The sequence below is a fragment of the Peromyscus maniculatus genome, chromosome 9, assembly GCF_049852395.1.
Source record: "Peromyscus maniculatus bairdii isolate BWxNUB_F1_BW_parent chromosome 9, HU_Pman_BW_mat_3.1, whole genome shotgun sequence".
Taxonomy (NCBI): domain Eukaryota; kingdom Metazoa; phylum Chordata; class Mammalia; order Rodentia; family Cricetidae; genus Peromyscus; species Peromyscus maniculatus.
The window spans coordinates 25,278,134-25,294,254 of NC_134860.1; the positions used below are offsets into that span (position 1 = coordinate 25,278,134).

A 16,121-nucleotide genomic window follows, 5' to 3' on the forward strand; every position below is an offset into this window, starting at 1 on the left:
TGGAATATTACTCAGCCGTTAAATTACTCAGCCATTAAATAAAATAAAAATTGCAGTAAATTGATGGAACTAGAAAAAAAATCATTCTGAGTGAGATGAATCAGACTCAGAAAGACAAATACGGTATCCATTTGCTTATGTGTGAATTTTAGCTGTTAGATCATTGATATTTAATCTACAGTCTGTACAGCTACAGAGGTTAGGTAGAAAAGTAAGGGACTAGGGATAGAGATGGATCTCCCTAGGAAGGGGAATAAAATAGACAGTTATGGATGGATGGGTGTGTGGACTGGAATGGGAGGAGCAAACAGGGAGTTGGAGGAAAGAGTGGGGAGAGGGAGGCAATGTGGGGAGTAATAGCTAAAACTAAGGGTCGTTTGTGGTATCATATGGAATTCTAATACAGTAGAAGCCTCCTATAATATACACATATACAAAGGTGATCTAATGAAATTGCCAAATAACTGGAAGACAAAGCTCCAACTGGACAAATCTTGTCACCAAATGAAGCTTCCAGTACTGGGACTGGGTTACATCTCATTGAGTTACTGACCGAATGGGTTCCATGGGAACCCCCAGACAATCCAGGCTACTGCCAAAGCTATTGGTGCCTCTCCACAAACTGGTGGTAGGGTGTTATTGCTGAAGACTCATTGCACGTGGAGAAGTCAAGCTTATGCCTACATAGACTCTTCATCCTTTATAGACTAGTGTTCATGGCACTGGAAGGTGCTCTGCATGCTACTAAAGGAGAAAGGTAAACACCAACACAACCACACACCTTTTTCAATCTATAAAAGTGACTTCCCTTCAAAATACACTGGGGCAACAGTGGCACAAAGCTTGTGGGAATAACTAACCAATATCTGATTTGAGTTAAGGTCCACTCCATGAGATGAAGTCCATACCCAATGTTGCTTGGGTAGCTAAGAACCTGAGAACAGATAGGTCAGGGACTGAGGGGGAAAACCAAATACTACTATTCTGCTAAAGGATCATAGGAATAAAATGACCCCTAAAGACAGTTTGCTATGTTCATAGATGGCTTTGCCCAGCCATTATCAGAGAGTCTTCCACCTGCAGCAGATGTGGACAAATACAGGGACCCATAGGGAGACAATATGCAGAGAATGAGAAACCTTGGAACATTCAGTCCTAAAAGTGGTGTCTCCATCAAATCCTTCCCCTCAGAGCTCAGAGAATCCTGGAGAAGAGGAGTCAGAAAGAGTGTAAGAGCCAGAGGGAATGGAGGGCACCAAAGAATCAAGGCCTTTTAGACACAACAGGGCTGGTGCCTATATGAACCCACGTAGACTATGGCAACATGCACAGGTCCTGCATGGGTCTGTACCAGGTGGGGTACTAGAGCTGAAAGAAGTGAACACATGCCCCAATCCCTAACCCAGAAGCTGTCTCTAATTGATAGCTACTTGCAACTGAAAAATCAGTTTTCTTTTCCCAAGGGAGTCTCACTGGGGGAAACAAACCACTCTTAAAGGTGAGCTTAAGGCCGGAAGTAGATGGCCAACAGACAACACACTTTTTCTTTCTTTTTTTCTCTTTGTTTATTTTTTGTTTTTATATCCCAAAGTTTTCCCTCCCTCCCCTCTTACCGGGTCCTCCCCACTCTCCACCTTCACCCCACCCCATTCACTCTTCCTCCACTGTTTTTCTTCAGATACAGGCAGGCCTCCCATGGATATCAGCCAGCCACGGCCTATCAAGTTGCAGTGAGACTAGGCACCTCCTCTTCTATTAAGGCTGGATGAGCAATTCTGTAGGAGGAATGGGTCTCAAAAGCAGGCAACAGAGTCAGAGACAGTCCCTGCTCCCACTGTTAGGGAGCACGTGAAGACCAAGTTACACAACTGTAAAATATATACGGAGGGCCTAGGTCAGACCCATGCAGGCTCCCTGGTTATCGGTTCAGTCTCTGTAAGGCCAGGCTAGTTTGTTCTGTGGGTTTTCTTGTGGTGCTCTTGACATCATTGGGTCCTACAATCCTCCCTCTCCTCTTCTGCAGGATTCCAGGGAGGTTTACCTAATGGTTGGCTATGTGATAAGTTTTTGCACCTCAATAAGCCTCTCTGCCAATGCAGCAATCCAAATCAAACCAAATCAGACCGAACTAGAAAAGCCCCAGTTTAATGGGTAAAGAATTTCCGGGTGATTCCCGGTCCCTCAGGGAGGAGACCATGATGAGAGACTGGAAGAACCATGTGTCTGTGTTCCGGGTGCAGCTTATATACCCGTGGGAGTGGTCTTGAGCCTCTCTCGGGGAGGAGCTGTGTTTGCCGGGCTTTGAAGGGGTGAGTTTGGGGAGGAGCTGTGTTTGCCGGGCTTTGAAGGGGTGAGTTTGGGGAGGAGCTATGTTGGGCAGGCTTTGAAGGGGTGGGTTTGGGGAAAGATGTGGGGAGGGAAGTTCAGGTGGATCTTTCACCAGAACATTCCAAACTCTTTGGGTATAGGATGCCAGTGTGCCAGGGGATGACGAGGAGCTCCCCCCACCTAAACACTGCCAGCCCCTGTATCTGTTTCCATCAGTTGCTAGGTGAAGCCTCTTTGATGACAGTTGGTCTAGACATCAATCTATGCATATATCATTAAATTTAATAAGAAACCATTTCATTGACCTTTATTTTGCCATTCATGTTTGGTTCTATCCTAGGTTTCTGGGGTATCCAGCTTTGGATGCTGGCCCTCAGGGACCAGCTCCCATGCAGGGTATGGGTCTCCAGCTGGGCCAGTCAACAGTTGGTCACTTCCACAATTTCTGTGCCGTCTTTACCTCAGCAGTCTTTTTTTTTTTTTTTCTATATAAAGATTTATTTATTTATTATGCATACGCTCTGCTTGCACGAATGCCTGCAGGCCACAAGAGGGCACCAGATCTCATTACGGATGCTTGTGAACCACCATGTAGTTCCTGGGAATTGTACTCAGGACCTCTGGAAGAGCAGCCAGTGCTCTTAACCACTGAGCTATCTCTCCACCCCACCCCGGCCGCCAGCACATCTTGTAGGCAGGACAGATTGCAGGACAGATCAATTAAGGATGATGGTTATGGCTGGGTGGTTTGTGGGGTTGTGTGTTTTTGTTTTTGTTTTTGTCTTTTAACCTTAAGTTTTGAGTTAAAACATTTTTAGATGTTTGAGAGGGAACATCCTCATAAAAGGGTCCTTGTGCTTGCCTTCCAGGGAGGTGGTCCTGAGCAGGTGAACACAGCATTTGTGCCTATGGTCTATGCAGACTGCACCTTCTCTTCCCCAGCCTTTGCTCGTGGGTTGTTACTACTTCCCCTTACTTTGCTAATTTCTATAGTTAAGTTGGTTTTATTTGAATGATTCATGTTTAGGGGAAAAAAGAAAAACACCCTTAAGTTTTTGTTTCAACTCCTCCTACAAATAAAAACAATAAATGAAGTGACAGATGTGAAAAAAAAAAGATTTATTTATTTATTATGCATACAGGGCTCTGCTTGCACACATGCCTGCAGGCCAGAAGAGGGCACCAGATCTCATTATGGATGCTTGTGAGCCACCATGTGGTTCCTGGGAATTGTACTCAGGACCTCTGGAAGAGCAACCAGTGCTCTTAACCACTGAGCTATCTCTCTAGTCCCCTCTCCCTCCCCCCCAGAACATCTTGTAGGCAGGACAGATTGTAGGTTGAAAGGTTTGTGGTTGGGTTAGTGTCCCAGTTCCTCCCCTGGAAGTCTTGTCTGGTTATAGGAGATGGCCAGTTCAGGCTCCATTATCCTCTATTGCTAGGAGTCTTAGCTAGGGTCACCCTCATGGATTCCTGGGAGTTCCCACTGCACTAGGTTTCTAGCTCATCCCAGAGATTTCCCCCAGAGTCTAGTTGTCTCTCTCAGTACTATCTCACCCTATCCTCCTTCAACCTGATCCCTCCTGTTCCCATCCCCACCCCCTCTTCCCACCCCTTCCCCATCTATTTCCCCTTCACAGTGAGATTCATGCATCCCTTCCCCCCTCAGCCCTCCTTGTTATTTAGCTTTCCTGGGTCTGTGGGTTGTATCATGATTCTCCTTTACTTTATGGCTCTTATTCACTTACAAGTGAGTACCTAACCATGTTTGTCTTTCTGGGTCTGGGTTATTTCACTCAGAATGATCTTTTCTAGTTCTTTTCATTTGTCAGCGTATTTCCTTAGTCAGTAATTCCACTTAGTGCTGACAGCATGTTCATAGATATAGGGCCATCTACTAGAGCATGGGCAGCTTATCAGGGACTCCATTTCTGGAAAAAAAATGTAACTCTCTCCCTCTCTCAGCAACCATCATTTGCCCAAAGCTCCTCAGAAAGGGATGGGACTTTTTGAGGTCCTCCACTATCCGTGCCAGAATTTTGGCTGGCTTGGTACTGTGCAAGTCTTATGCATGCAGTTTCAGCTTCTCTAAATTTGTGTGTGTATTGATGTTGTTGTGTCTAGAGTATACAGTTTCTCTGCAATCCTCCACTACCTATGGCTCTTTAACCTTTCTGCCCCCTTTTCCATGGTGATTCCTGAACTTTGGGAGGATGTAGATGTCCTATTTAGGGCCAAGCACTTGAACACTAGTTCTCTGAATGTTGACCAGTTGTGAATCTCTGTATTAATCACCTACCAGAAAAAAAATAAAAGCTTCTCTGATGAAGGTTGAGAGCTGCAGTAATCTATTGGTATATAGATAAGTACATAGGAGATAGTTTAATATACTATGCCCATTTAGCAGAACAACAGAAGTAAATTGTCTCCTAGGTCTATGACACACCCAGCTTTAGGATTTTGGCCTAGCTCATAGGCATAAATTCCATCTAGGGATGCTAGCCTTAAAACCAATCAGAAAGTGGTTGGTTGCTCCCATAACATTTGTGCCCTGATTGCATCAATGGGCATATCTTTCCAATGTAATTATTATTGTAGCTCACAGCATCCACAACTGGGTAATATTAATAGTTACTTTTCTCCCCTGGAGCCTGACTGGTACCTTCCATCACTATAAAAGCTAGCCGGTAGGGATGAATCTTCCAGGTAGGTACCATCTTGATTTCTCCATGTCCTGTGACTAAAGTGTGTGGTGTCTCTAGTAATAAAGTCTTTCCATTGAGTTCTTCATGGCAATCAAGAGCAAGGAAAACAGTTTTGGGGTTCTGCAGGATCTCTCACTGATCAACATCTTGAAAATACATAACCCACACCTGAAGCTGGGATTTTTATTTAATAGTCTATGTTGTCTGGGAAAAGAACTGCTGCACCCCATTACAACCAGTGTGTGTGTGTGTGTGTGTGTGTGTGTGTGTGTGTGTGTGTGTGTGTGTGTGTGTGTATCTGTTAGGAAGCTTCTATAGTGGTAGGTTTCATTGTGGCTTTCAAAAGTAGTGTTAGTTATCCTTCCCCATAACCACTCCTGTATCTTACCTTTCCACTCCCACCCCAACTAACTCCTTTTTGCTTCCTTATTTGCCTCTTCCCCTGCTTACTGCCTATGTTCTATCTACTCACACAGTTATTGTTATTGTTATTTGACTGAAACTCAAGGCATGAAGAGATCCAGCCATAGCTCCTGTGACCTGCTCTTGAGCCATCAAAGCCTCTAACTCTTCCTCAACTTTGGGTCATTTCTAATTCCCTAGCTACCCAGAGAACAAACAATCATGACCAAGCATTCAAACGGGATAAAGTGGCTTCTGAATGAGTGCATTCAGGTAGACTGAAGGCTTGCACCTCTGCTCTGCATCTCTTCAGGCCCTGGAGTCTCTCCTCATCCCTTGGAATCTGAGAATGGGGGAACCAGGGCTACTTTGATGGCCAAATAGTTCTCCACATATTTATGCCAATTACAGCCAAAATGCTAATAAAACAGCTCCAGGGAAATGAATATAATTTGCCTAGCCCCAGAGAATTAATTTCTCATCCCTTAGACTGCATTCCTGTTCAGGGCATTCTTCTTTTAGGTGGCTTTCCTAGTGATTGCCCTGGCTGCTTAGCAACCACCATTTCCAGCCTTCCCTGAACACAAAAAGAATCGCTCATCTTAGCACCATAAGATGTTTTGTGAAGAGTACTTTATTTTGTGGAAAATCAACTGTACAAAAACATGACTTTCCAATATTGATTGTTTGAAAAAATGCTGACACCCATGTAATACTTAAATTAAATTTGAAATTGCAAATTTTGAGTAGCTACAAACAGAAATGTGGGTGTCTTTTAAAAAATTATGTGCATGTGTATATAGGCAGACAATGTTGGTGAGCCTCTTAGATCATTTAATTTCAAGCCATCCACTGTTGTTCCCTTATAAATCAGGCATCATTATCCCCATGTTTGCCCTAAAAGGAAGTATGTGATGGATTTGCCTGACATTCTTGAATGCTAATATTCTACATTGTTCTAAAGAAGCAGCAGCAATCAGCTCAATCTTATTTAGATGGGTAGGCATGGAAGGTATGAACTGAAATTAGTCAGAATATGGTGATTCATCAGAAAATCAATCAATGTAAAGGTCACTAATTTCTCCAAATGATTTTTAGTCTGCTTTGCAGTCCTTCTGGGTTTAATTTTCTCTACTAAACCATCCCCAAGTATACACAATTATTAAGTCAGAAGCACTTGCTGTAATTAATTCTTGATATTAAGCCTCTTGTGGACTTCTTTTCTCCTGGCTTTTTCTGTAAGTTGATTCTCACCTGTATTAGAACCCTGACCTCATCTGCTCTGTTGGCCAGGAACTTGTCTTAGGGATGCAGGTCAAGACAAGACACTGGAATTTTCCAAGCCTTGGATTTCCTGTTTGTGAAATGAGATGACATCAACACCTATGACTTAGGATGCTGAGACTCCAATGTCAATATACTTGGAGCACTTAGTAAAACAGCTGAAAGGAAGGGAGATGAGGTAAAAAGTCATTGAGGCTATGGGAAACTTGATGAGACACTGTCTGTACCTGAACAGACAAAATCTAATGAGTGGATGCTGAGGGTGTTCGATTTCCTTCTTCCCATAGATCCTTGATTCACTTCCAGCCCCCAAAGCCAGTGCTCACCATCCATACAGATCATCTCAGTGTTCATTAAACACTTGGTGTGGGTTTCTGATTGAACTCCATTTTCTTTACTTTTAGCTTTGAGTGGGGTGTTATAAGAAATACAGAATGTAGAGACCAGAAAAGATTTTTTGTTAGCATTTAAGAGCATGTTGTCTGATCTGAAGTTAGTTGAATATAATAGTTTCATCATCATCATCATCATCATCATCGTCATCAAAATCATCATCACCACCATCATCAAAATCATCATCATCACCACCACCACCATCACCACTACCACCACCACCACCAGCAGCAGCAGCAGCCAACTGCTACTGCTACCACCAACATTTTCTGAGCATCTCTGACATGGGACTTGTGGCTGATGAGTCAGTCACACAGAGTACGCAAAGATTTCAGGCTTAGTTCTTAGAGGTTAAGGAACCTCATCAGGGAATCAGTTGTGTCTCTGTAATATTTTGTTTTTGTTTTCTATCCAACAAACAGTACTTCATTTCCCCGGAGAGCTTCGGCTTCATCATTGACAGCACTGGGGCAATTTCCACAGCTTCAGCTTTGGATTTTGAGAGGGGCATGAGAAGGTAATGTTGTGCTGGGTTTTCTCTGGAAATGCTGGTCCTTTGGCTTATAGTTCCCCTTTTGAAAACATTTCTCCTTCTCTGATCTTAATGTGCTCCTCACATGAAGTCACTCGATACTCATTTGTAATTGTACTGTTGCTGCTTTGGATGTCTGTGAGGACCCTCTTCACTTGCTTTCATCATGGTGAAGCATGAAGACTATTTTGGTAGTTTTATTTGTACCCTGCCACAGAAGTGTGCAGGTTACCTCTCCAGATACCTGTAATATAGAATTGCTTTCTACTGTAGTAATCAGCATTCTTGAGAAGTTAACACATGGCCACTTTGTTATTTCCTCTGCATCAGCTAAGTGGGCTCCCACTGGTTCAAGTTAGCATTTTTATTTTTATAATGATTTAATGGCTACCTATTTCAGTTATATATTTTGCATCAAAGTGCTTCATAGGAGAAGGAAGTGAACTCTGAAGGCATTCCAATAAACTTTCTCCCTGATACACATTTGCTTGGGTTGCTGAGTTGACCTTTACTGAAATAAGGGAAATTTTGATAAAAACTGATTTTTATCAATTCTCTCTCTCTCTCTCTCTCTCTCTCTCTCTCTCTCTCTCTCTCTCTCTCTCTCTTTCACACACCCACACACACACACAATCTTTATTTTGTGTATGTGTGTGAAGTGTGGCAGGGCACACATGCCATGGTGTACCTGAGGAAGTCTGAGCAGAGCATTGTGAAGTTACTTCTCCCCTTCTATCCTTACTTGAGTTCTAGGGGTCAAGCTCAGGTAGAGGCAGGCAATTTACCTGCAGAGCCACCTCACTAACACTAATATAATTTTCTAATTGTTAATTCTTAAAATTTAAAAATTCAAAATCCTTTTCTTGAAAGGAGGTATAGGGCTATGAGATCACTTGTTTGAATCCTTATGAAAGTATTTGGAAGGATCATCATGGCTTCACTCTCTATCATCATCATCCAGCCATGAAAGCATTAGGAAGGATCATTGTGGCATTACTCGATCATCATCCAGACATGAAAACATTAGGAAGAATCATCATGGTTTCATTCTCTATCATCATCCAGCCATGAAAACATTAGGAAGAATCATCATGGCTTCACTCTCTATCATCATTCAGCCATGAAAGCATTATGGAGGATCATCATGGCTTCACTCTCTATCATCATCCAGCCATGAAAGTATTAGGAAGGATCATCATGGTATCATTCTCTGTCATCATCCAGACATGAAAGCATTAGGGGGGATCACCATGGCTTCACTCTCTATCATCATCCAGCCACACCAAAACAAAATCTGAATTTGAGTTATAGTGCTATGAATATTGTCCATACTGTATCCCCATTGTTGTAGTTAAGACTTCTCAGAATTATATTATTATTATTTTGAGGCAGTGTCTCACTGTGTATCCTTAGCTGGCCTGGAACTCCCTATGTTGACCAGACTTCCCTTTAACTTGCAGAGAACAACTCGCCTTTACCTCTCAAATGCTGGAATTAAAGACATGTGCTACCATTCTTGGCTAGAAATATTTTTTAAAATGTCTATTTGTTTAGGTAAAATAGCTTTTTGCTTTTTGCTAATACTTTTTTTTCATAAGTCATCAACTTCTTGAAAGACAAATTATAAAATAAGAAATTGAGAAGTGGTTACACATTGGTGTGGAGAGGAGAGGGAATCTTGGCATCAATTTTGGTATATCAAGGTAAAATAGATTTTTTTTTTTTTCCTGAAAAAGAAAGTAACGCTCTCAATTGGCCTGGAACTAGAGTTTGTTGGGTTCAAATCTGAACACACTGGGAAAGTTAGGAGCTATGATTGCAAGGAGGGTCACAGTCTAGGGATGAGAGCAGTTGTCATTAATAAAGAAAATTTCATTTTCTTCATTTCATTACAGTCATTCCTCAAACCCCCACATATCTTCGGGAAATAAAAACTTGTTAATTGTTTAACAATCCTAATGTTTCTTACAGTGATTAGTTTTTTGGGGGTGGTTTCTTCTTTTTTTTATTTGTGTGTTTAAGTCTCCCTATAGACTTGAACTCTCTCTCCTCCTGCCTGGAAATGTCATCCTGGATGACAGGATGATGTGTCCCTGACCACACTGGGGCACTTCTAACATTTTAACCTCGACATCTGTTAGTCTTTAATAAAAGAAATCAATGTCTAAAGGGCACAAACCCATAGCTATGAATGATTTGTTTGCTACAAAATGCTAAGGAATTTCCATAGCCACCTCCCCCTCCACCTATTTATAGGAAATAACAAACTTTTAAAAAGTTGTTTTTTTTTTTTTTTTTTTTTTTTTTTTTTTTTTTTTAACACTTCATGAATTTGTGTGTCATCCTTGTTAGGGTTAGGGCCCATGCTAACCTCTGTAGTGTTTCAGTTTTAGTGTATGTACCGCCAAAGCCAGCACTTGGCAAACTTTAAAAGTTCCTGCTTCTCCTGTCAGGTGATTTGATCCATTTGTTTTTTTACAAAGTGTTAGCCATTCCAGCTGCTGAAGCACCTGGCCTGACTGACATCTTAACTAAAGGAATCAATTGCTGTAGCTGGCCAGTTAAGTCTGCTAGGTTTTGCTTCTGGGGAAGCCTATTTATCATTTAGCTGTGTTTTTGTGACTGTGTCTCCAGTTTTTCACTGGTCATTAAAGTGGTTGATCCTGGAGGACTGTTTGCTACTGGAAATCTGAAGATTTTCCTTATCAACATCAACAATAAAGACCCCACTCTTGCCTGCAGGTAAGAAAATACAGCATATTATTTGATTTGACCTTGGAAACATGGTCTTTCCTTCCTTCTTTTTAGCTGAGGACAATAAGCAAGCATTGTATAAACAACCACATAAGATAAAAGAATCCAAAGAAAAGTCTTACTTAAAAACTAAAAGCAAAAATAGTTTTAAAGTATAAACTATATTGAAATTGCAATAAAACGAGGTGTTATTCATGCAGTACATCCTTAATGTCCGACTTTTTCTGTCTTAGCACTTGTTTCTCTTAAGGGAGATTTTAGTCAATGTTATAACCAGGGAATTTATAAAAGCATTTTGAGGGTCAGCAGCTCTATGAAGGTCACTCGTACTTGAAGGGTAAGAACACAGTGATCATGCACACAGGTTCTAGAGCAAAAGAAGCTTGTGGTCTAATCCTCTCTCAGCCACCTTCTGAAAGTTACTTTATTTCTTGAGTTCTCAGTTTTCACATCTATAAAATGGAGACAGACATGGTCCTTACTTCCTAGGGAAGTGCCTGCTGGCAAGAGTGCGAATCCCTTGATAGGTCTTAGGATTTTATGTAAACTGTAGCTAAGTGATCAGTAAGTGGCTTAGATACTTCTGTCATGTCAGCAGTCTATTCAATCTGCTACACCGTTACCAACACACGGTACCGAAATGACAGCATGTGATGAGTGCCACGCTAATAACATTTCCTGTTAAAATCAGCTTCTTCAACACTGAAAACGGGATCTTGAGAGTTACCTCCACAAACTCAACTCTGCATCATAAAGTCAACATCACACTGGACGAAGAAATTCCAATTGGGAAGATGATTGCAATGTGCCAGGCAGCTGATGAAGATAACTTGGGAGGTTTAACCTTTGAACTGGAGACAGTGGATAATTATTTTGCAGTAGACAAAGGTAGGTTGAGAACTGTGCTGCCCTAAGTAATTGCATTTCTATTATCTACACACCCAGTTTCTGGAGGGGAGGTAGAAAGACTAAAACCTCATCATGAAACATCTCTTGGACACTTCGGAAATGTCTGCTGAGTAATTCTACAGGGTCAACAACCTACTTACTCTCTCTGCTAATCTGTGTCTCTTCATGACTGTTATGAATATTATTAACTCTGCACTTTATATGCCCTTTTAGCACAAATTCTTAGACCTAAGTCAACTCCATTCTACTTTAGGGTCAAATGTTTGTGAGGGAGAAACTGATTTGACTAGTTAGAGCTAGTCTTTCCTTCCTTATCCAATCAGGCTTGGGGATGGGGTGAAAAATATGTGGTGTTTAAAGCCCGAGTTGCTGAGCGGAGAAGAAGAGTGTTGAGTTATGATTAGCACATATAGAAGTTAGCCACTGAAGCAGATATTGTCATTGTCCTACTCACATCAGCTCAGGGCAGTATCTGCTTGATGGATTGCTTAGGATCAGCAGCTTCATTTCCTTTTTTCTCCCACAAGTCCCAGGCTGGACTTGGAGAAAGTCTGCTACTCAGGACTTGGTGTAGAAATCCTTCAGCTATTTTCTCTGCCATAGAACAGTTCCCAGTATGAACTACTCCGGCTCACAGAATTCCTCAGTGAGATGAGGCTATTGTGGCAACGGTACTGGTTGATGATGCTCTTTTATTGGGACTGTTTTTTTCTCTGCTCCTCTTTCCAACATCACATTGCCCTGGATTGCCTCCCAAATAATCTGCTTACACTCACAGTCTGATCTCAGATTCCTCCTGATCTCTTTTTCGGGGTGCTTCTTTTCCAGTTAACTGCTAAGCATCTTCACAGAGCCACTAGTGATTTTTTTTTTAAATACTCAAATTGGGTCATATTTATTCTCTATGAAAAAATCCTCTCAATTCACTTTTTGCACTTGAAATTTGGCCCAGATTTCTTACCTTATCACAGAGGTCTTGTTTCTGTGACCCTTGCCTTGTTCTCAACTACCCCTGCCACCCCCCCCCCCCGCATCCCCCATGCCACCCAGATTCTTTCTTCCTTTGCCTGTGAGCCAGCAGGTAGGCTGTCTGCCTTGAGACTGCTCCCTTGCATGTTCTAAGCACCTGACCATTAGATATTATTATCTGTAAAAAATCATATTATAGCACTCATTTCCATAATAACACCATTTGAACTTTTTTGTTTTTCTGCACATGTTGAGCTCTGCCTCCCAGCTTTGAATATGAATTCCATAAATATGGAGATTTTATGTCATCATGCTGAATATAGTAGCTACCATGCTTCCTGCTACATAGATGACACTCGGAAAATGTTTGTTGGATTTAAGTGATGGCTGAGCAATAGCAGTCATGTCCAGCAGTGTCTTCATCTATGATTCTCTGTGGGAATCATCTTCCATTTACTGACATTTTCTTCTGCTATGTAATCTTCAAGTCCTAGAATGAGAATTTCTTCTAGAGATCTTCTCTAGTCTCCTAAGCCAAAACAACTTTGTTATCCTGTCATTAACATAATATGATCAATAGCATATTTCAGTGATAAATAATGTAACAGTATGCATACACTTTGAGTCAGCCCCTTGGTTCTAGTGGACAGGACATGATTTTTACTTTCTCTTTTCTGTAGCTACACATGTAATGAAGTAATTTTGAAAATGACAACCTGGTCCATTCTGAGCAGGATGTGTTGTTTCATTGCAGAGAAAGGGACTGTGGTTACAACTACCCGCCTCGATGTGGAGAAAGCTGGATTTGCAAGTGTTCTGTCCTTCTCCATCAAGGCATGTGATGATGACAAGAAGTGTGCAACAATTCCAGTGACTACCTATATTCATGGCATTAACGACAATGCGCCCTTCTGTGATCAGTATCTGATTCGGTAAGCAGGCAGCAGGTGAACAAGAAGTAAGTCAGAGAAGGCAGGGAGAAGGAAGGACTGTCAGATTTATTGGCTAACTCTGACATACAGTTGATCCTCAAGTTGAATCTTGGTTACTCAGAAATGTTCCTCACAAACGGCCTACTGATGTTGTTCATGACTGGAAGTTGAGTTTCTTTCTTTTTTCTTATTTGGTTTTTTCGAGACAGGGTTTCTCTATGTAGTTTTGGTGCCTGCCCTGGATCTCGCTCTGTACACCAGGTTGTACTTGAACTCACAGAGATCTGCCTGGCTTTGCCTCCCGAGTGCTGGGATTAAAGGCATGTGCCACCACCACCCGGCAGAAAGTTGAGTTTCTAAGATCTGCAAGTGAGATCTGAGATTATAGTGACTCTACTCTTATCATCATTAACTGAAGCCCTTTAGTTTTGCTTTGTAAAATGGGATACCAATAGAACTCTTTGAAGAATGGTTGTGAAGAATTAATGGGTTGACTTTTGGTACTGTTTCAGCACAGTGCTGAGCAGATGCTATTTCATTATGGTTCATATTATACGCCTGTTAGTATTACCAGAAACCCTCCTTACCACTGAGTAGGTTTCTAGTTAAAGATTTTGTTCTTGGGACAAGAGAATGTCTCAGTAAAATGCTTTCCTTGCAAGCACAAGGACATGAGTTCAGTGCCTATGACACACATAAAAATACCAGATGGGGTAGCAAGTTCTCAGCACTGGGGAAGTGGAGACAGGCAAGTCCCCAAGGCCCACTGGCCAGGCAGTCTAGCTTTCTTAGTAAGTTCAAGACCAGTGAGAGACTCTGTTAAAAAAAAAAAAAAAAGAGCAAGATCCAAAAGATCCAAACAAAATGGTGGACAGTCTGTGTGCTGTGTGGAATAATATTCGAGGTTGTCCTCTGGCCTTCACATGCATGGACACACATGTGCATGAGTACACACATGGACCTGCATACCCACACACACCTGCACACACAGCACAAACACACAGAGTTTTGTCCTTGGTTCATACTAAACATTGTATAACTTTCTAAGTGGGAGGATAGTAGATCTCCATATTCAAATCACTGTAAATGGAAGAAAAAATGATCTGACAGTGTGGGCAAATCCTGATGTGAAATATTTCATGCAGGGTGAGGATTTGTTGCCAAGTAAGTGATGAAAAAAATCTGAGTTTTAGAACTTTGGGATTTTGATATGGCGATAAGAGGTTTTCATTGTTTCCCATGTGGTTTTTCTGTTCTTCCTTCTCCCCCACTCACCCAGCCATCTGCCTGAGAACCCACCTTTTTTGTTTCTACTATTACCCCTCTCCTTCCTTAAGACCTGCTCTCATGCCTCCCATGACCTATACCTACCTACACTCACTCTCCCATATAAGAATCAGAAGCTAGGAGCTTCAAATGAGGGAGAATATTTGTCTTTTTGAGACTGGAATACCTCACTTAACATAATAATAATAATTTTCACATCAATCTATTTTCCTGAAATTTACATAATTTTATTTTTATTTACAACTGAATAAAATTCCACCATGCATATGTACTACATTTTTACTATTCATCCATTAGTTGATGGACATCGAGGCTGCTTTCATTTTTAGCTATTGTGATGAGAGCAGCCATAAATCTGGATGTGCAAGTATTTCCATGGTAGGATATAAAGATCTTTGGGTGTGTGCTCAGAGGTGGTACGGCTAAGTCACATAGTGGTTATGTTTCAAATTTGAGGAGCTTCTACACTTCTTTCCACAGTAGCTACACCAGTTCACCCTCCCACCAGCAGTGCGCAGTGAGTCCTCTTTTTCTCACATTCTCCCCAGCGTTCGTTATCACTGTTTTCCTTTGGTATGCTCTTTCTGACTGTGGTGAGATGGGATCTCAAAGCGGTTTTAATTTCATTTCCCTGGTGGACAAGATGTTTAACAGTTTATAGGCAATATATTGGCCATTTGTGCTTCTTCTGTTGAGAGCTGTCGGTTCAACTCATTAGCGCATTTATTGATTGGCAAGAGTGTTTACACTATTTTTTCAGTTATGTATTCTAGATATAACCTCCTGTCTGAAGTATAGCTGGTCAAGACTGACCCCCACCCTGTAGGCTGTTTGCTTTGCTGATGATTTTCTCTGCTGTGCAGAGGATTTTTAATTTCACGTAAAACCTGTTTTTCACTTTCATGGGTGGATTCCAGTTCTGTTGGGATCATACTTAGAAAGTTCTTGTTTGAGCCTCTGTGAGTCTCTTTACATAAGGAAAACTGTCCCTGTGTTCCTTAAACATTACTCCTGAAAAACCGAAACTTAGCCTTGCTCCTTCCCCATGTGGACCTGTTTGATCCTAGTTACAATTCTCCAGTGGAGATAAGAGCAGTATCTAACTTATTTCATTGTTATAAAGAACAAATACAATCTGCATTTGGAGTCTATTTAGTACAGAAATTCGCCAATATTTTCTCCTTCTGCTAACTCCCGTTTATTCTCGCAGGAGGATCATAGTTAAGCAGCCAAGCATCTCCTCCAGGCTGTGTCCTGCTGCAGCTTCTGCTCTGCCTGTTTGCTGTGATGGGACTCTATCTTATCAGGGTCATACAACAACAACAACAAAAAACCTTGTAAAGCAGCAACAAAAAATTAAACAGCTAAAAACCCACAGAACAAAATGCCAAAGGACATGATCCTAAGCCCTTTGTGCCATGTTTCAGCTGTGGGGAGAAGATTGTGTGGCTTCTGTGGGAGTCAGGGAAGTTTCCTGAAGAAAGAGAACTAGATCTGTCATTGCAGGTCCATAGTATTTAGAAGCTAAAGACTGATCACATGGGGCAGTGAGATCCAAGATGGATAGATGCATAGAAAGGTGAATAAATCTATTGTGATTATAGAATGGCAAGGACCATCTGTCTC

General features: G+C 41.5%; 1 protein-coding gene across 3 annotated transcripts in view; it reads left to right on the plus strand.

The window, feature by feature from the left end:
• The window catches only part of LOC107401016 (cadherin-related family member 3), a 112,188-nt gene that overhangs the window by 65,267 nt on the left and 30,800 nt on the right, over positions 1-16,121 (plus strand). For all 3 annotated transcript variants that reach the window (XM_042284257.2, XM_076544491.1, XM_076544492.1), the window contains 4 exons: positions 7,535-7,629; positions 10,279-10,386; positions 11,090-11,286; positions 13,031-13,208. In XM_042284257.2, coding sequence (XP_042140191.2) covers positions 7,535-7,629; positions 10,279-10,386; positions 11,090-11,286; positions 13,031-13,208 — 578 coding nt within the window. The remainder of the gene's footprint in view (positions 1-7,534; positions 7,630-10,278; positions 10,387-11,089; positions 11,287-13,030; positions 13,209-16,121) is intronic.